This window comes from Medicago truncatula, chromosome 4 (genome assembly GCF_003473485.1).
Source record: "Medicago truncatula cultivar Jemalong A17 chromosome 4, MtrunA17r5.0-ANR, whole genome shotgun sequence".
Lineage (NCBI taxonomy): Eukaryota > Viridiplantae > Streptophyta > Magnoliopsida > Fabales > Fabaceae > Medicago > Medicago truncatula.
Window position 1 is genome coordinate 36,916,601 of NC_053045.1, and position 22,481 is coordinate 36,939,081.

Genomic DNA, 22,481 nt, shown 5'->3' on the forward strand with positions numbered 1-22,481 from the left:
GTATTCTTAAGCACTAGGCCATGCTCAACAGTGTTCAATCGTCTCAGGGTTATCTATATCTAACTTCAAAAAACTTAAAAAAAATTACATCTCTATTTCTCCTTTTTCTTTCTTTCAATTCGTTCAGAAGTACATAATCTTGTTAAAAATATTGACTCGTCTGTGTCGCACACACTGGTGGTATTACGCTTGCATTCACAGATTAAGTTGTAGATCATTGAGTACGATTCATAGGCATCGGAGAGGGGCAAGGGGCAAGAGGCAAGGGAGCAGAGTGATTCAATGACATACATTTTGACTAGTAATTTACAATAGTACCGCCATTATTAACTCGAGTCCTGACCTCATGCACTTCAACTGACTTGTAGATATGTGGACAAGAACATTCAACAAAAATACAGATTCAAACAAGACAAACAACACATGTGTTCTACATTATTGAACAACTCAATCAAACAATAAAGGACCACAACCTTAAACACATGAAATAATATGCAAGTGGACCACAGCACAATAAAGACTCTCAATCTCTCAGGAAACATGCAGGAAAGAAGGTGGGTGCGACAACTTTACCCAAACATAAATTATACATTGCACAATATTTTGGGTCGTCTTGTAGAAACCAGTGTTTTCCACCACTTCCATTGTGGAAACCAGTGTTTTCCACCACTTCCATTCGTGCTCGTGTTTGCCATTGTTGAAACGATGAAGAAACAGGTGGAATGGAGTTTAGATGGGATGAGAAGATATGAAGAGGATGAATCGAGATAGATGAAATGAAAATGAAATTACAAGACTATCAACATTTTCTATAATTTCCCAATTTAGTGTCTGTCAAACCGAACACATCATAATTATTCAAATCCAAATAATTGGAAACTTCAATTTTACTGTTGTTCCTTCTCCATTTGTGTAATGCTCGTGTTTGTTGTACATTCAAATTGAACTACTTCATTTCATTTCATTCTTTTAAAGCAGCAACATGCTTATACATCGATCACTACAAATTATTTAATTGAGAAAAAAATAAAACAATAGGGTGGAACACTAACTTATTATCACAATGTGATGGTGAATATGCAGTAGCAAAACAATAAAATTACAGATGAGTTTGCAAAGAATGGGACCAAGTTAGTCCCTAATATATAGCTAGTTTGTTGGTTAACATTGTGTGTGGACGTTCTCATAATGGTCTAGTTTCTCTACCCACTGCTTTGCCACAAAGAAGAGCATTCTTTGGAATTGGATATTCATCCCTAATTGATCCAGCATCTGAATATACTCGCATATAGAATTGTTGTCCAAGATATTGTCGTGCCCAAAATTCACTCCTCACATTCCACATTCCCACATTGTCTAGTGCCATATAAATTGCAGTCCATGACTTAGGATATACCTGAGGTACAAAAATTAAAATATTTCAATAACTTGGTCCTACATTTAGCTACTATAATGATGTTCAAAGATCAAAGGAAAAAAATAAATTAAAACAACTAACCTGTGTTGTGCTCCTAGACACAGCATCTCTTAGGTTGTATTGGTTACGACTATTAGGCGTCCATACACCACCATCCATTCTGCATTAGAAATTTAATTAGTTCAGAGTGAAAAATACTAAATGTTTCATGATGTTGTAAAAAAAATTTACACATGTATTCAATCATATCTCACTATGATCGATTAGATGTGTGCAACACTTTTTACACTTCGTCGCATAGTGATTAAACCTGGATAAAAAATTGATGGAAATAAACAATGTGGTTGTGAATTCTTACCCGACAACCCAAAATGAGTATCCATCGATGTGCCAACTTTGAACGATACTTTCATGGTTCTGAAACACGATCTCAACGAAGGCACGGAAATCAGCACCCATGACTGAAGTATCAGTGTACATTGATCTACCAGAAGGGGTATCTGGGATGCTTCCAACTTGGAAAACACCACCAATCTTGAAGTAATCAGCTAGCTTCAGAGGAGTGTCGGCTGGTACGAAAGAGACACTATTGACTGCATATCTTTGCTTGCCATTCACTTGTGCTGCTGAACTCTCAAGCTTAATCGTTCTGCTAATGTTTATCATACCATAGTGGTATGATCCTTGTGGATTAGGCCTTGGTCCACTTGCAGTAAGATTTGTCCTGTGAATTGCAACAACTAATATTAAGAGAGTTTATACAAAATGTGACGTAAAAGTTAATTTTTACTTGTAGCAAAATGTATTTTAGTATTTTTTTTAGAAGTATTTAATATTTATGAAGAGTCTCTTAGAGATTGGATTATTTAGACCAACGGTGTATAAAAATTGATCTCAATTACCTGATGGATCTAGCTTGTTGGATGGACCAATCGATCTGAGTGGTCGGTCCAGCAGGAATGGGGCCCGAAAGAGGTTGTTGTGAGTTACTGTAGTGAAGTGCTGCAGTGCTTGTGAGGACCCTATTAGTGAAACGAGTTGAAACAACAATGTAGTAGTCCTTAGGTGCTTGATCAGCTGTGATAAGCACAGAATAAGATTGTCCGACATGAACATCTATTGAGTCATAAGACGTTTGTACAGTGTGAGTTCCCTCAACTTCAACCAATTTCATGATGTGGCCTTGAATCCTAAAGTTGAGTGTGTGTTCTAGTCCAACATTTGATATTCTAAGTCTGTATGTTTTCCCTGTAGAAAATAAATGTTAATTGGTTAGCACCTAAAATTCAGTTACCAAGAAAAACATATATGACATACATTTAAAAGGATACAACAATAAATCGAACCTTGATCGACAGTGAATGATGTGCCATTTGCATGACCATTGATAAGAACAGCTTGAGGGAGTGGAAGTTTGTGTCCAAAATCTAGAACTTTCCTCAGCTTCTGAAATTCATATAATCACATGTTAATAAAAATTATAAGACAAAATAAATCGGAACAATTTAAGCCATGGGTGAACTAAATTGGAGACGTGACGATGTTTAGCTAGGGACTAAATTATCTAGATTTATTTTTCTTCGAGACTAATAAGTAATTTTATATTTCTCGGATACTATATTAAATTATGCATGAAGCAAAATTGAGTCATTACCGTGTGATCAATCTTGTACCAATCACCAATAAGAAATGTGTAATCATTAGCTGGTTCAGGGAAAGGAACAGGAATCCTTGGTCTGCTAAGGATTTTGATGGATCCAAAACCACCAGCTGCCTTGTGAAAAGCAAGAGATGGAAAATAGAAGAAGCTTCCAATTTGATCTTTGACTTGAAGTGTGTATGTGAAGTTCTTCCCAGGAGGGATGGGACATGTTGTACCATAAACTCCATCTTGGTAAGAATTTCTCCTTTGTTGAACACCATTCCTGTTTCATTTCAATATGAAAAGGGTTAGAGCCTCATAATGATTTTTTTTAATTAACTTAGCATGCAAGTTAATTAAGTTTATGATTAAGGATTGAGCCTCACACGTGATGATTTTTACTAACAAAAAAAAGAGAAAAATGCATCAAAAGGCTTTGAATTAGTTGGGCTTGGGGTTGGTTGGGTTTGATCCGTGACATGACATTAAGGGCCTAAGTGATGGTTGAGGGGTGCATTTATTAAACACATGGTTTTGTTAGCAAAATATGGTAGGTTATGTGATAGTGAGTGAATTGAATAAAAGGTTTAAGATGACAGCTAAAAAGGGAATACGAGGTTGCTTTGTTCTGTCCCTTAATCCAAACGTCGTTGTAAATAATTTGGAAGAAAGGCTATATACAAATTCACCAAGACAAGTGTCTCCGACAAACAAATTTTTTTGATCAAGTAGAATAAAAAACTTTGCATAATTAATTCTATTCATATAGACAAAGCTTAGTCCCTCTAGTAATAACACAACTGTGCTTCTTCATGCATAATAAAATACTATTATTTTCCCATTTTAAAATGTTTTTTAGCTAAATAAAATTAAGTAAAATAAAATAATATATTGACTGGTAATTAAAACTCATATTGTAATTCCATATGTTGGGTTGCATGTTCAAACCTCGTTCTTCGCTCATTAAAACCAAATAAATAAAAAGTAAATACTTTACTTTTATTTTTGGTCAAAGTAAATATTGTATTTAATGTATTCATTCCAAAATTTTGCGTGATTATTCCAAAGAGAAAAAAAAGAGTATCGTGTGTGTATTCAGGTATATCTATATGTGAATTATAAACTTGAATATATCAAGTTTTTATGAAGGTAAAATTTATGCATTACACTCGTATCGATTGCAACATGATATACTAATATACTATATGCTTCATAAATTTCATTGAAAGATATTGAAATATAATCATTAGAGACATAGTTGTAGAGTTGTTACCATGATAGAAGAAATGGTTCAGGCAAATTATTGTGAACATTGATGATCAAATTGTCATTGGTAACAGAGTAAATTTCCGGCCCAGGAAATTGACCATTGATAAGAATCCCCTACAAATGCAAAATTATATAAGATTAAGCATTGATCACGGTATTACAACAAAATAAGAATAATAATTAAGTTAAATAGTGATAAAAATAAACCTGTTGTTTAACACCGAGTGGATAAATGTCACCATAAGTAATAGTCCAGTCAAAGAATCTATAAGGATCTTCAGAAGCAACAAGAAAAAAGATTGAGCAGAAACTCAACAAAGCAAGTAGTTGCATTGGTTCATTCATCACCTTCATGTTAAACAGAGAAAAAACAGCAAAACAAATGGTTTGGAGTTTGACAAAGAAATGTTGAATGAAATAAATAGAACAACAAGGAAAATGTAAAGAGAGAAGGATTGTAGTTAGAGTGAATTGTGACACACATTTATTATGAATATATATATATATATGAAAGGCTTGTAGTAGTTGTAGGTAAAGTAACTGAATAAATAAATATTATTTTTACTATAAAGACAAATAGAAGAGGTAGTTGATTATTTTATTATAAAGTCCATAAAATTACAAAACGAGAATAAGGAAAAGCGAGTGAATAAAATTTAGTTAGGGAAAGCGGTGTGAAATTAAAATGGAAAATTAAAGCGGTGATTGCGTGTAGCGTGTGTAATATTATTAATATGATCCAGTTTGCAATGACAGTGCATAGAGCCGCGATTTATGACGCAACACACGCTATCTTAATATGTATAATTTCTTCTTATAATTGTACGCGGAAACAATTATGATAATAATGGATTTTGTTTCTTTTTAAGACATTCTTTGTATGTTGTAAACTTGTAATATTTGGCTGTTGGTTGTTGCTTCTTGTGATTGTTGTAGTTGGAAACAATAAGGATTGCTGGTAATTGGAAGCTTCGTGGGAGGGAGTAGTAGTAGTTGAAACTTGAAAGCATAACAATTTTTCCATATTTATACTAAATATTTGTTCTGAAATAAATGTTTGTTTCAATTTACAATCCAATGTTAGTTTTATATAAATTACTAAATGTACTTATCGTTGCAAGTGAAAAAATAAATCATGACTTAATTTTAAAAAATGATTTTCAATATGTGAAAAAGAAATTAATTCAATTAGAGTGTGTTTGGTTTAGCGGCAAGCAGGCTAATAGCGCGTCCTTATGCACTTTTATCGTGGTTTTTGAGAAGCTAGTAGTTGGAGAGTTTGCATGTTTTTTACTTTCTCACCGCTAAAGCAAACATATACTTAGAAGAAGTCTTCACGAGCATATCTAAATTTGTGGGATATTGCAATATGCAATGTTTTGGGTTCGATCCTTGAATTTTTCACTTATTCATCTTAAACGGTGAATTTTCAACCACTAAACTACTTCGTCAAAAGATAGTTTTTTTTTAGCGTCTGGTATCATCTTCTCCATTGGTTAGGCATCAATTTCGTGGCTCTTGAAGGGCTTGTCGAACATTTTCATCAGTTTAGTCACTTTTCCGGGTTACCGCAATTTACTTATCAGTTTCTCAAGGTGATATGACTTGCGTGTGTTTGGATCATTTGGAAGGACAAGAATAACAGAGTTTTTAATAACAAGGCATTGGCTCTAACTATATTAACAGACAAGGTAAAAATTACATCTTTCCGGTGGTTGAAGGCGAATCTCCTTACCTTCGTGTTCAGCTATCATGATTGGTGGAGGTCTCCTTTATCTTGTATGGGTCTAATGCTGTAATTTATGTCTGTTTTTCTTGGAATTTCGAGTAGCTTCAGTATGAGATATTTGTGACTGTGTTGTACAATTTTTAGGGTGTTTCTCTTTTGCACACCTTGTGCGAGATGAAACACTCTTGGTGATATAATATATTGCATTTTGGCTTGTTCAAAAAATTTGGTACAAGAGAGGGCAAAGCCCAACTTCATCAAAAGATAGTTACAAGAAGAAATTGTAAATGATACTCCCCCGTCTCATATTATAAATCAATTTACCAAAAAATGGTTTAAAATTTTAAGTCAATTTACAATATCAATAGTTATTTTTCTATTATACCATATACTACTTATCACTCCAATTTCTTCTGATCTTTTAAATCTATCTTTCATGCGTTATCACTGAAGGGTATTTTTGTAAAACTTATTATAATTTCTCGTTTTTCATATTTTTCATGAAAAATGTTAACTTTGTGTTCTTATATCATATGTTAAGAAATTAAATATAAATAAAAAAATCTTAGAAAATGTGCTTTTAACATCTTACATATTTTTTCAATATAAAATTTATTTTTTAATTATATTTTTAACACTTTCACTTATGTCTAAGCATAAGTTAACATGATTTTTTTTCTTTTCTATATGAGTCATATCACTCGTGTTGAGCAGAGTAATAACAATTATTTTATTTTTTTGACAAAAGTAACAACAATTATTGGACGCGGGTTTATTTTCATGGAACATTTGGTCATTGTTGACTGTTTAGCCAACCTGGTGAATTTGACATTTGTGTATACTATCATTTCTTTTTAGAAGTATACTAGCATCACATTAACTCTCATCATATTTTTTTTTTGAGCAACTCTCATCATATTTATAAAAACGGAAATTAAAACTTCCACATGCTTGTGACCAAAAAATAGAAAACCTTCCACAAATTATATATTATTTAAATTTATTCACAAGTTTTGCGGTTGGTTTATGTAAAGCGGTCACATGCAGGCACTACCCGTTTCATATGGTGCAACATTGACAAATGTCAATTAATTCAATTCACACTTTTCACTATTTTTTTATTTTTATCTTTTTAATTAATGGTTTTCAAAAGTCAATATCACATGATGTGCTGCTGCCTGTATAGTGTTAACAAAAGAGAACAAATGGTCCCCTCAAAAAAAAAAAAAAAAAGAGAACAAATGGTCCTCTAAAAAAAAAAAAACGCCTGGCCTACAAAAAAAACTAGGGAAACAACGTTGACCAGTGCACATGTCTCTACGCATGAGTCGGATTAGTCGTCCATCTTTAATGAATCGAAAACCGATTCGAAAGAAAAAAAAAGAGAAGAAATGGTCCTCTTAAAAAAAGAGAAGAATATATGTTATGATTTCCATTAGATTGGCAAAAATTAAGAATGCTAATGTTACTCTAACACACAGTGAAGTATAAATAGAATAAACAATTCTTCTCTGATAAAATATTTTTACATTTTTTTTTTGGTACAAAAGAGGGCAAAGCCTAAAGGAAAGAAAACTAAGAAATTAAACGGACGTTCCTAGGCATGTAAGTCCCGAAAATATCATCAAACAAAAGACTTTGAAGCTCACTAGGAGGAGTCTCTAGAATATGAAAATCTAAAAAATCCGTCGAAATGCTGAAATTAGCAAGCCAATCTACACTTCTGTTGCCTTCCCGCCAAGTATGGGTAATTTTGACAGTCCAACTCAAACTCAAAAGTTGTCGAATACGCCTGACCAAAGTAGGAGTTGTTCCACTAAAATTGTAATTTTCAGTAATCATGTCGACCAAGACCTTTGAGTCACTCTCCACTATAAGATGAGTGGTATTCTCCCTCCACGCCATGTCCAAACCTAGGTACATGCCCCACATTTCAGCATGAAAAACATCACACATTCCAATCTTCTTGAAGTAGCCTTTGATCCATCTGTCATCAGAGTCTCGAAGAAGCCCTCCACACCCTGCAAGAGTACCAGATCCCTTCCAAGCACCATCACAATTAAGCTTAACCCAACCAAACGGAGGTCGCATCCAACCGATGTATATAGTTTCCTTTTGATGCGAACTTTTATGCACCAACTTCGTACTGTCTTCTATCTCTCTAGTAAACTTTTGAATCACCAGTGTTGGATTGCTTGGTCTTTGAAATCCTATTTCAAAAATAGATTTGTTTCGCCAATTCCACAAATACCAACATGTTGTCATGAAAGTAGTCTGCCAAGTAGCAGGATTATCTCCAATCCCTTTTTTATTAAGGTTGTTAAAAATCCACTCCCTGCAATCAAAAGAGAAGAAATTAGTTATGTAATTATATGGGATAAGTCTGAGCCATACCTGAGTAGCGTGCACACAATCACGAAGGACATGAATGATTGTTTCATACTCTCTCGCACAACAAGGACAAGTAGGGGAGATACCAACCTCCCACTTGCTACGACGATAATTGGTAAGGATCCTTCCATGAGCAGCCAACCAAATAAAGGTTTGGATACGATGGGGACCCTTCCAGTTCCATAAGGTCTTCCAATCACCTCCCACAGCAAAGGAGGTCTCTTGCTGCAAGTTGTAAGCACTTTGGACAGTAAACTGGAGAGTGTTAGTTCCTCCCCATCCTATAGTATTTGGGCCATCAAAATCAGAAGGGATTGGGAGGGCTAATATCTGGTTAACAATGTCCACGGGCAAGTTATCCATCAAAAAAATTAGGTCCCAGACACCAGAAGTATTAATAGCATCCCTAACTGAAATAGTAGTATCCATATAAGATTGAATAGAAGAAGAGAAGAGAGAAGTATTACTCGAGACCCACTTATCGAGCCAAAAGTTAGTACTTCTTCCATCCCCAATTTGCCAAATAACATGACGCTTAAAATCATCCCAAATTCCTACAATCGCTTTCCACAGGGGAGAGTCATAAGGTTGGGAGCTAATATTGTTATTAAGATCATTATTTCTACCGTACTTACTATAAAGAACTCTACACCAGAGCTTATCTGGTTGCTTGATAAGATTCCATAACATCTTCATAAGGAAAGCCTCATTCATATGATGAGGCCGCTTAAAACCAAGACCACCATGCATCTTAGGAAGACAACAAACATCCCAACTCACCAAATGAGCTTTACACCCCTGATCTGAGTCTCCCCACACAAAACCTCTTTGAATTTTTTCAATCTCATCACATATGGTTTTAGGGATCTTAGCATACTGCATGTGATAGTAAGGAATGGAGCTGATGACAGATTTTAATTATAGTAAAAATATTCTTTAAAATTACACTTTCCCTTAAAAATATCCAACGTGAGTTAACTCACGTAGGCACAAAAGTAAAAGGGGGATAAGCAAAAGCAAAAAGGAGAAGAGCAATTTTTCCAATACAAATATTGTGATGGTAAAGATCTAAACGGTCCAATCCAATTATTCTATGAGTTGTCCTATAATAATATTCATTGAGAAAATGATAAATAAGCCCACTAACGGAAACAAACCCTAGAATCAGTTAAATGTTTGGTTGTTCATACAAACAAATAGCTCATTCAAATCAGATAGTCATCATCGCTTATCTCAAAATCAGTTACTCTAAGCAAACTGAATTGCATATGTAAGAAAATGGAACCAAATCAGGGGAGCTAAGAATAGATGAACTCACTCATGTCATACATTGTGGAATCTACTATCATGTCACCTTACTTTGCCATCGAAGTGTCTTTTGTTGGCACCCCCACTGCAGTTTGGAGAAGGAGTGTACGACTAGTCACAATGGATTAGATCACCTTCATGGAAACTACAACTCCGGCTCAAGAGGTACACCCCACTTTATTCACACAAGAACAACTATTAAATAACCTCTCCACTCAAACTCATAATACATTAACATGAAACATTAAGAATTGGTCAAATAGAAAATGAAAACGTATGCAATAGTAGATAAACATGTGGAGGCAAGGCAAACAATACTTGAGCTCCAATACACTCGGCGTGTGTTTGGTTGTGCGGTGGAAAGAATTGATTTTGGTGGAATTGATTTAAGTGGAATTGATTTTGGTTAAAAGTGAGTTGAACGTAAAGTGATTTATGTTTGGTTACCTTCAAAATAGAAGTGTTTTGTATGAAAAATATTGTTTGAATGTTTTGTGTCAGAATTGCTTTTAGATGTGTAGAAGACCAAAATGGACTTCAACATGTGTTTGTGTATATAGTTATAAAATTTTACATTTATTTAGTTTTTTCATCCATTTTCTTTATTAATTGACAATACAATTATAAGATTAACATAACTTTTTTTTTAGGGAAAGATTAACATAACTTGTTAATCACACAATATCCAAATAAAAATACATGTAGGGAATATATGTTAAACATGAAGTACTCAATTAAAATTACAAATAGAGAATATAATATTATTTTTTTTGACAAAAAATAGAGAATATAATATAAAGTGCAGTACAAGTTTGAAACATTAATACAATACTAATTATTTTTCCTGAACTCTATAATTTGATCTCGAACCGAGTCTCGAACATTATTCATCTTAGATGAAGAAGTTATATTTAAATTTTGAGATAAATCCAAATTAACTGGTCTACGATAATCATCGCGATCAAGGGTTATGTCTTCATCCTCAAACCGACTGAAATCAACATCCATATCAGCATTCCTTCTAATAAAGTTGTGTCCATTGTTGCAATAACCACTTGAACCTGTGTCTTAATTGTGAATTTAGGCATGCGTCGTAGAATTGCAAATCTATTCCTCCATACACCAAAAGTTCTTTCTATTGTGCACCTTAAACTTGAGTGATAATAATTGAATACCTCATTATTGAAGACGATGAAATATTGAAACTTGAGTGCACCTTAAACATGTTTGCCCAACTGATGTTTGCAAACCGAAACACCAGAAGGAAGAGGCAGTCCAGTTAACATAAAAAAATCCTAGAAAGTCTAGAAAGCAATTACAGAGACAAACAAAACCAACCAGGCCCTTGGCCAAAAAACTACCCCCAACCGTAGCAGGTTAGCAGGCCAGGAACAGCAGCTGAAGCCGCAACCAAACCAGCCGCAAAACCATAAGAAACATGCTTTGAATGTCACAAAAAACATAAGAAATCATGGCATTACAAATATAGCTTATATATAACTAGTTAAAACTGAAATATAGAGTTTAAGGAGGATAAGTGAACAACAAATCCGAAGCAAAAAAACAACATAAGTGAACCAAAAATACGAGCATAATTATCACACAACATAAGCTTTCATTAAGGGATAGAAACATTACATAAGTTATTAGTACTTCATAAGAGTACTTCATAGTTACTAGCACTTCTTAGATTACTTCCTAATTGAAAGGCAAAACATAACAGTACTTCATAGTTACAGGTACTTCCTAGATTACTTCTTAATTTAAAGACAACGGAACATTACAACATTAAAGACTAAACATAACAGTACTTCATAGTTACTAGTACTTCCTAGATTACTTCTTAATTCATAGTACATCCTAGCTTAGATTGCTTCTTAACTCATAGTACTTCCTAGCTTACTTCCTAGTCACATAGGTTCCAAATTACATAGTACTTCCTATATTCAAGAAACCTCTTATCTATGAGGTGAAAAGAGTAACTAAAGTATGCACAAATCAATGACAGCAAAACACTAGTAAAAACTGAACCAAAATATTGGAGAACAAAGTCAAATAACCAAGCATTAATATCATATATGCATATATCAAGCAAACCTGATATGTCTTGATGAAGTTTCCTACATTAGATGGTTTTTTTATTAATTGTATATCATTCTTAAGGTTTACAATCAGTTGTCAACACTTTAAATTATATGTGCAGCGAAATATTTTGCTTCTTGTACACATGCTTTTATCACTGTTGTATATATGTGCAGTTTATTACCTTTGGATTGGAAGTGCTTATTACTTTTATAACAGAAACATCATAACACAAAAATGCACCAAAAACTAAACCATAATAATAGCAAAACTAAAGAAAAACTTAAAATTTATTTTCAAACTCCATCAATATCATTATCATTTTAAAAGCAAAACAAAGAAAAAAACAAAGAAGCAATCATAATTAAGTTTAAGGAAAACAAATAAAACAATATTTATTCATTCATTCATTTTATCTAACACATCAAATGCATTGTTATCATAACTGAATTAATGGATACAGGAGGATAATTCGAACTTACCTTGAGCTATCCAACACTGCTTCTATTTGGAACTTTGCTTAATTTCCTTTTCTTGCGTGCTTGAGAGAATGAAAAGGGCGAGAGATGAGGCAACATATATAAAAAGTTTTTAGGTAGGTTAACCGATTGATTTTGATCTGTAAAATTAAATATGATGAAAGAAATTAGAGTTTAATGAAGTCATGATATGGGTGAAAAAAACAGCTTTGTCTTCAATGTTGTTTGACAGGAGATTAGGATTCAGATAAGCAAGAAGTTATGATATAGGAGAAAAAACAGCTTTGTAAAATTAAGATAAACAACTTTTGAAAATTCAGATAAACATGAGTTATGATGTAAGGTGAGAAGTTAGTTGAGAATCAAGGGTAAAAAAGAGAAATTGGGGGAAAACAAACCTACGGTTGTGAAAATTGATTTTTAGAAGCTAGGAATTGCAGCTTCATTGAAAATCGATTCTGATGATGCAAACTTGCAGCGACGGCGGAAGGTTGAAGGAGAGCCAAACAACGTCAAAGCGCTTTTGAGGAAGACAGACGTGCGTTTCCCCTTTCCCACTAGGTAACCAAACATGTACTCAATAGACTAGAGTTATCGTGGTCAAAAAAGACTCATACTAACTATTCATATTATAATGATTTTCTACCTCCTTTTTTGTTTTCACTACTTCATGTGGGACTTCAATAAGTATCCATTTTAACACAAAAAGTTCCGCCCCATTCCTTTCAAATACACAGCAAAACATAAAAAAAAAACTTTTGTGGAACACAAAAGTTTGTCCGACGTGTGCAAATAAGTAGTTTTGACTCTTGCACTAAGCGCAAGTTTGATTTCACAATTAGATAAATAAGCCTCATAATATATCATTTCACTCGATGGTATGATTTATTGAACTTGGTGAAAACAAACATGTATATGGAAAAAGACTTGTTTTATTTGTGCACCATAAAATTGATCTATCCATTGAATAATTTATAGTTTGATTTTAGGGTTAATGGTGTTTTACCCTCCTGCAAAATATTTTTTTTTATTTACCCCCTGTAATTTTATTTTTTTTGGAATAACCCCTAATAGGTCATAAAAAAAAAAAATCTGCAAAAAAAAAATATTCGTTTTTTTTATGACCTATTAGGGGGTATTCAATTTTTTATTTACAGGGGATAAATAAAAAATAATTTACATGGAGGAAAACCAGAAATGACCTATATTATAGGGGGTAAAACACTTTTAACCCTTGATTTTAATAAGTTTTTGACCCCTTAAAATATACTACTTATCGATTTTAGTCCATAAAAAATTATTTTTTGTTTTTAGTCATTGAAAATATTTAAAAAATTATTTTTGTTCTTACTATTATTTTATATCCCTTCATATTTGTTCATTTTTAATCCCTTACACATTATTGATCAATTTCGACAAAATTACGTTGACTAAAAATAAAAATCATTTTTATAGGAACTAAAAAAGGTCAAATCTAAGGTGCACAAAGATGATAAGCCTTGCACAATGCATAATAATATTCCCATAATTGGATCAAAAGTATCGCCGTTAAATTAAATTTAATATAATAAGATTTATTAATCCAATCGTAGCGACAAGTCTTTTTTTTTTTTTTTTTAACAGAAAAATGAGACTTATTCATGGTGATAGAGTAATTTACTTGTATATGTTAGACAAAACCACTAAAAAATGTTATATTTGTAGTGATTATAAATATATTTAAACCTTCTATCTTTTGGCAATGAATGATAAAATAATAAAAATTAATAAATGAAACGTAAAATTTGAAGAAAAAATGTTACACAAAAACACAATTTTTTTTTGTTACACACAAAAACACTATATATGTTTATACAAGATTAAATAAGTTGCTCAAAAAATAAAAGATTAAATAAGTTTTTTTTTATAATTTCTAATATTGTTTCTATTGTTGTAGATTGTTCCTTCTGTTGTCGTAGAATGTTCCTATTTTAATGAGATTTAATTTAACTAATTTAAACAATATTACAAAAATGATAAAATAGATTAAATGAAAGATAGGAGTAGAAGAAAAAAACTAGCCTAAAAGAATGTATCTCCTTTATATATTGATATAGATTTTTAATTAAAAATTTAAATAATAGGAAATTACGTTTTGGTCTCAAATTTTTCTTTGATTTTTGGTTCCCAAAAGTTTTGCTTCACCGTTTTTGGTCTTTGCTTTTAAATCAAGTCATGTGTATCATTTAAAATTTTATACTTTTTCTGTAATCATGTTTTGTACATTATAGAATCCTCTCTTGCAAAATTTTTTTATTTTTTTTTAACAAGGATGAATTTTTATGTTTTTGACACTTAAAAATTTATATTTAATTTATGTTTTATTATAAAAAATGGAGACATTATAGTAATACTAAAAATATTCTTATTATCCTTGCCAATATAATTACCCGTTGTGACGTGACATAACCTTTTTGTCCACGTGTATAGTTAACTGCCATATCATAGGGTGAAAATCAAGGGGTTTTTTGAAATTTTGCAAAATTGATGGTGTTTTTTTTTTACGAAAGCTCGCAATTTTTTAGGGTAATTGACTATTTACTCAATTTACAATCTATAGTAGATTTCTTGGACTCCACTCATACCAGATTTTGGTGGTATAGGGAAAACATACAATTTGGGCCCAAACTAATAAGTATAAAACAAAAATTGAATTCCTAAATGTAAAATAATTTGCTTGAAGATGATAGTCTTATTACGTTATAAGAATATACTAAATTTTGTATATTTTACTGTAGAAAATAATCAATACTCTCAATTATACGTAATATAAAATTAAAAAAATTAAATTGATCAATATATCACATTTAAGTTTATCAATTTCATACAAATGCAATCATGATTTTATTTGTTTAGTGAGGAAACAAAACTAGTGTCCAAGGTTGTGGCTAGTTTTGTTTTTTAAGTAGTTTAATGGCTAAAATTCATCTTAAAAAAAGATTAACAAGTAAAATAAAATACAGATCCAACATATAAAAATATATGTTCCTACCAACTAAGTGAGCTATGCTCATGCGAGTGGCTAGTGTTTTTATCCTTTGCCAAAAGAGCAAAATGAAGTGCAAAAAACAAAGGACAAAATAAAATCATCCAATCCAATTGAAAGCACGAAGTGGATATGGTTCCTTATCTAGTCAATACCCCAAATCCCCTTCCACATGTTGATTCAATTCAAACACAACAACCATGGAAGCTTTGTTCCTCACGAAACCAATTTCTCACTTCAAACCCAAACACTCTCTATCTCCCAAACACCCATTTGAATTTCACCACCACCACCACCACCACCAATCTCTCACTCTCCGCCACAAACCCACCAAACTTCCCACCGTCACCACCGCAACTCAAAACCACCAACAACAACAAGAACAAGAACAAACAACACCCAAAACCATCGAAGATGAAGAACCCTACGGCGAAGTCAAAAAAATTATCGGAAGCAAAGCCTTGGAAGATTCCACCGGCATGGAATATCTCATCGAATGGGAAGATGGCCATCAACCTTCCTGGGTCCCCGCCGACTTCATAGCAAAAGACGTCGTCGCTGAATACGAAACTCCCTGGTGGACCGCCGCTAGAAAATCCGACGAAAATGCCCTCAAAACAATCCTTGAAGCCGACGATTACCGCGACGTAAATGCAGTAGACTCTGATGGTAGAACAGCACTTCTATTTGTAGCTGGCCTCGGCTCAGAGCCATGCGTTAGGCTCTTAGCCGAAGCTGGCGCCAATTTAGACCACCGCGATAATAGCGGTGGTCTATCCGCGCTGCACATGGCAGCCGGATATGTAAGACCTGGAGTAGCAAAACTACTCTTGGAACTCGGTGCTGATCCGGAAATTAGCGACGATCGTGGAAGAACAGCGTTGGATTTAGCGAGGGAGTTGTTAAAAGCGACGCCAAAGGGGAACCCAATGCAATTCGGAAGAAGAATGGGGTTAGAAGGTGTGGTTAGGGTTTTAGAAGGTGCAGTGTTTGAATATGCTGAAGTAGAGGAGATTATGGAGAAGAGAGGGAAAGGTGAGAATTTGGAGTATTTGGTGAAATGGAAAGATGGAAGTGCTAATGAGTGGATTAAGGGGAGGTTTGTGGCGGAGGATTTGGTGAGGGATTATGAAGCTGGGCTTGAATATGCGGTGGCGGAAGCGGTGGTTGGTCGGAGAGTTGGTGATGATGGGAAGTATGAGTTTTTGGTGAAATGGGTTGATTTGGATGAACCCACTTGGGAGCCCGAGGAGAATGTTGATTCTGAGCTTGTTAAAGTGTTTGATTTGAGTAATAATCAAGCTCAGCCTGGTAATGATAATGGGGTTTCTACGGTTGATTTGAGTCAGAATAGTTCAAATATTGTTAGTGCATGATAATTGTTTTGTTTCATAAATCAAATCCATTACAAATTTTTGCTTGTTACAATTTACATTATGAGTCATTTTTTAGCAATACTCCCAATTAGTAAGAAAGTTTGAAACAGACGCTTAGACTCTATTTGACGGTCCAACGACTAGTTTATAACGGATAATTTGTGTATAAAGTTCATATGATTAAAGTAGAATTATTTGGTGAGTACAAATTTCTATTGCATATGAGTGATTAGAAATACTCCAACTATTAGTAAGTAATGCTTCCAACCAGTAAGAAGCTTTGAAACAAGTCGCGGCAAACACCACTTATGCTGTATTTGACGATCATAGTTACGTCCGAAATCAAAGAAGAAGTTGCTATCTGTCCCGCCTTATTTGCTTACATGTTAATGTACACGTACGAGGCTGGCAAACCAAGAGGTTCTAATTGAGCAGAATAATGTAAATGACACTCTAGATGCTTTATTTATATGCAAGAGACATAGTTTCGAATGCAATGAGTAACGGCAAGGAATACATAGGGCATCCTTTATATGCTTATCTCCAGCCGATTGTCACAAAAACAATGCATCCCACTAAATATCAATTGAGGCTTAGACAAAGGAGTTATGAAGGATATGCATAGCGAGTAACTCAATAGTTAGAGTTTCATTTCTTGAACACTTTTACTAAAAAGAAGCATTTCATGCTTTTCGAGGGACCATGCCCTCACTAATAAAACTGTTATAGTTAAAATCTGAAATCGTACCACAAAGATCATCCAAAAGCATTGTCAAAATCAAAATCAATACAATTTATCTTTGCTTTCTCTCAATATATGATTTTGTAGCACTCAAGATTGAGCTCTGGAAGCCACAAAAGTGTACATAGAAGCGTCTAGTGCCGAGTACGATCTTAACCCCAAACCCTAATAGATAAAGATACTAATTTTCATCGAAGGTCCCTAAAGAAAAGACATTCACTTCTCACAATGTCTTCAAATTAGATACACATAAGAATATATATATATATATATTATATGGATCAGAAAATGACTACCGCGTGGATCAATTCGTATCATTTGATAATTTAAAACAAGGACATTTTAAGATTTTTTGGGGGCTTGTGAGCAAATAAAAGAGTCCAAAAAACAATTTCTCGAAGGCAATCCCTTGGAGTCCATATTTCATTTTTTGAAACAATCCATGTTATTATTATTGTATAAATTACACCCAGTGGCGTATTCAGAACCCTAGTTCAGGAGGTGCAGTATTCGGTCAAATAAAGAATCCTACTATTTTTAATAATTTTAAAAAAAATATATTATTTTTGTTCTCCATTAAATTTTATTATTGTAAAATTCATCTTTTACTAAAAAAAGTAAAAAACCACATTTGGTCAAATTTTTAGAGATAACACACCTAGATTTTTATTTTTTTTGTTGTTGAAAGAAACACACCTAAAAGCTATTATTTATGCAGCTAAATAAAGCCTAAAATAAATTACACACATAGATGAATGTCCAGTTGCAAAACTTTTTCAACTTTTTATTCTTTTACTTAAAGTGTCTAAAGTACTCGAATTCATCTATATGTGTTAAAAGCAAGTCAAAAGCCCCTAATCCAAAAGTATGTTATGTGGCCCAAGACCCAAGTCCATGTTAGCATACACAACAATCCTAATACAGTTGTTCGCAAGACCAGACGCCGTACCTCTTCTTCTTCGTCTTGCGCTTCTGTTTCTCTTATTCAGTAACTACTTCAATCCTTCTATCTTATTTTATTTTTGCTTCCTCATTTTTCTATTGACAGTGTGTGTGAGAGAGAAACTCAAGGTGCAATACTAATTTTTCAGGGGGTTCAAAACAAGAAAACATAAGATTGTAGGTGCAATTTTTCAAAGTTCATTATCCGCCCCTAATTACACCTTTCATATATATATATATATATATATATATATATATATATATATATGTCATTGACCAAAAAGATTTCTTTAAATACAAAAAAAATTATCATTATCGTGATTGTCGTTAATAAATAAAAAAGTAGAAATTGCTGATTCAAACTCATTATGAAAAAGGATATCAATTCTATAAATAAATAAAAATTATATGAAAAATGTATAAATAATAAAAAAAAAAATTGGTGCAGACAAAACATTTTATTTACCCCTAAAAGAACCATATCACTTATAATTTTAAAAGCTATAAGATGATTAAACATGATTTGTATTATATTATCATACCCGACCAAAGACAAAAATTGATTACATAATAATCATAAGGATTAAAAAAATGTGATTTTTATTTTATTTTTAAAAAAAATTTGATGTTTGGTCTAAGAACCGATTAATCTGAAGATCTAATCTCCAATGTCCCAAACCAACCATTAGACCAACCTCAAAAGATGCGATATGTTAATGAAGATGAAAACAAAACTATAACATAATTTTATCAAGGTTACAAAAATAGTTAACACTGGTTTTTTTTAATAAATAATGTTGTTTCCTTTTAGTAAACCTATCCTAGTCTACGTTTCAAATTTTTAACGTTGCCTTGCCGGCGCAAAATCGTAAACCTCAACGTAAGCTTCTATGGAAAATTGGTGAGGATGGCCCCACAATACAAGTGTGCTATTGCTTGAGGAAGATAAATGCATTCAAAGTCTTAACAATTCAAACAATATAATTATTTTTGGAAGTGGGGTGACGATGTATTTACCCCAATCCATTCCATCCGTCCCATGATGAATGATGATGATCAACTAACAACCAACCCTGAATGACCATGAAGATATGGTAAAAGTTGTGACCTTAGTACTGGATAAATGTCTTGTGAGCAAAACGACATTAGGACAAAACAAAGAGTTTGACACAAAGAAAGCAACGGTCTAATCCTAGTTGTAGTGCAAAATTTAAGACACAAACTTGGCAAGCCTTCATGTTTGTCCAACCGAAACTAGATTTATTTTAATAACCTAGTCACAAAAAAAAAAAAAAGGGTTAAATATGTTTTTGGTCCCTACATTTTACGCGATTTTGAGAATAATCCCTACATTTCAATAAATGTTTTTAAAATCCCTACATTTTTCTTTCGTTGGTGCAATTGGTCCCTGCCTTCAGTGTCATATTGATGAAACACAAGCCATCATAACAAGTTCAAACCCACCCCACCAAATCTCCACCACAACACCTTCCACACCCGCAACAGCAAACACTTTCAACGATAACATCATCGCTTTCGGCCTCCAAATCTTTCCATCTAAACCAACATATTTCACTGGAAATGTCACGAACACCGGCGATCCGCATCTACGACGTTGCGGAGAAAGACCGTGGTGAAGTTCCCCGCCGTTTTCCGGCGAGATTGAACCACCAACATTGACATCACGTTAGAAATTTGACAACAGGGACTATTTACGCTAACGGAGGAAAAATGTAGGGATTTTAAAAACATTTATTGAAATGTAGGGACTATTCTCAAAATCGCGTAAAATGTAGGGACCAAAAACATATTTAACCCAAAAAAAAAAACTGCCATCATACCCTACTTTAAAACCAATTGTCTCAAATCCTCTATTTTGCATTTCCCTTGCATGGTTTCTTATGGGATCATGCCAGCCATATGAGAGGACTCCCACCCAAGATGACGCTATCCTACTATGTTTTTTTTTCTTCGTTTTTGTCTCTATTTTTTGGACATCAAATGTTTCCAAAATCCTATATAAATAGATGCAATAGACTTAATATAAATCACAATTCTCACTATCTTCTTCTTACAATTTCTCTCATCTCATTTTCTTTCATGTCTACTCTAGTACGTACCAAAGTTAAATTTCAGCATAATAAGAAGTCAACTCCAACGAAGATATTATCAAAGTTAAAGGAACAACTCAACCACTATTTTTGTTTAGCTCGTGATGATACTCAAAAGGTGGTGTATATTGCATACTATGATCCTTACATTGTGTTAAAAATGACAGCGACGAAGGCAAACTAAGTTGTGATATTAAGCTTCTTGATAATGAGGTTGATGTAGAAGACATGTTTAGGTTCGAAGAAGGTGGAGAAGGATCGTTGAGGCTAATTGTTAAGGCTGAGTGCATTATGTTGAGTATCAATTGTTATTCCACCATGTTTATTTACCTAAGTTGATTTAATTTTTCTAAAATATGCAAATGGTCCATGCAAATATGGTTTGGTTGGATTTTGGTCCATGCCAAAAACATTGAAATATAGATTTGCAAATATTTTTGTTTTTCAAAAAAGTCCTTGGTCCTATTTCCTTGTTCATTTGATAGGTTTTTGTCTACGTATCACTTGCTGACTATGCCAAATTGTGCACATGGCAAAAACATGTAAATCATTTTAATAAAACTAAAATTGTTTATTGCTAAGTTTTGAAAATGCTTACCAAATTTGTATGGAAAAATATTGCACACAACTCCTATTTACATCGACCGAGTTATTGGTCTGGAATATGAAAAATTAAAGGCACCTCCTAAAGTGAAGAATCTAATTTGGCGAATATGTCGAGGTTGCTTATCGACATGTGCAAGCTGAGCGACTATGGCGTCTAGTGTCTATCCATTAATATTTGTGGGTTGTGCACTAGCAACTATGAAGATGCAATGCATATATTGTTTGATTGTCCGAATGCAGTTAATGTTTGGCGAACAATGAGCTTGTGGCCTGTTATAGAGAGGGCACATGAAGATCACCATGTGTTGCGTGCATAGCTAGAGGAGCAACTACTACCAGTTCTATTATGCAACAACAATAGGAGACATGATGGAAAAAACCAACACTGGGGTATCTCAAATGCAATACAGACACGTCTTTCTCTACCACATGGAATTGTGTCGTGGTTTGGAATGTGTATTTGTGAAGATGAGGGGAGTTTTGTGCTCGCTAAAACTCTTTCATCCACGTCGATATGCTCCACGGAAGTAGGCGAAGTGTTGAGGTTGTTACATGCCATTAGTTGGGTGTACGATCTACAACTCATTAACGTTGATTTCGAGTTCGATGCAAAGAAAGTTGTAATTTATTACAACAACAGTCATAATGACATTGCATAATTCATTGCTTTTTTAAATGAATGTAAAAATGGTTTAATTTATATTGTGCAAACTCTCATGTTGAATTTACTCATAGACAAGGGAATGAGACACTTAATACCTTAGCTTGAAAGACCCTATTTTTAGCTAGCCTCGACATTTTCATTAATATTCCATCATGTAACATTGAATTGATACATAATAAAATGCTATAAACTTTTTCTTATAAAAAAAACGAGTTCTTTAGAGGTTTACTATTGAAGAAAACAAAATAAAGTAAGTTTTCTTAAATAAATAAAAAATGTAAGTTGTTTCAAGATGACATTGTTCGAATTATATACAATAGATCTTTATCCCTTGAATCAATTTTCGTTGCCAAAACTTGTTTTTATTTCAACCCTAGTAATATAATATTTTTAATTATACATTCAACGATATTATACTCTTGAGTCTTGAATTATTTATTCCATTTGCATCATTTTTTCCTTTTAATTTTTAAATAAAATTAAATTAATGTCCCTTAACGTCATGACAGTCTAGCATGAAAATAACATAAATACTTTCATAACAAAAATTTATTATGATACCAACCCAAAATTGAAAAAATTCTTGACATTATTAGAATTAAAAAATAACAATAAAGTATTCCCATTTACCAGTTCAATGCACGCCTCTTGTCCAAATACATAAAAGGACAGTATATTTCAAAAAAGGAAAATGCACC

At 33.2% G+C, this 22,481-nt stretch overlaps 2 protein-coding genes across 2 annotated transcripts; one reads left to right on the forward strand and one right to left on the reverse strand.

The window, feature by feature from the left end:
* Positions 1-854: 854 nt before the first annotated feature.
* LOC25492860 (L-ascorbate oxidase homolog) lies at positions 855-4,971 on the reverse strand. The gene is made up of 8 exons (XM_013601126.3): positions 4,536-4,971; positions 4,333-4,442; positions 3,072-3,342; positions 2,764-2,863; positions 2,320-2,665; positions 1,776-2,141; positions 1,499-1,577; positions 855-1,396 (listed from the first exon to the last, which is right to left on the reverse strand). Exons 1-8 carry the CDS (start codon positions 4,680-4,682, stop codon positions 1,184-1,186), a joined length of 1,632 nt encoding a protein of 543 aa, XP_013456580.1. The 5' UTR covers positions 4,683-4,971; the 3' UTR covers positions 855-1,183.
* A 10,410-nt stretch (positions 4,972-15,381) lies between these two features.
* On the forward strand, positions 15,382-16,827 carry LOC25492861 (signal recognition particle 43 kDa protein, chloroplastic). The gene has a single exon (XM_013601127.3). It carries the CDS (start codon positions 15,543-15,545, stop codon positions 16,716-16,718), a length of 1,176 nt encoding a protein of 391 aa, XP_013456581.1. The 5' UTR covers positions 15,382-15,542; the 3' UTR covers positions 16,719-16,827.
* The last annotated feature ends 5,654 nt before the right edge of the window (positions 16,828-22,481 follow it).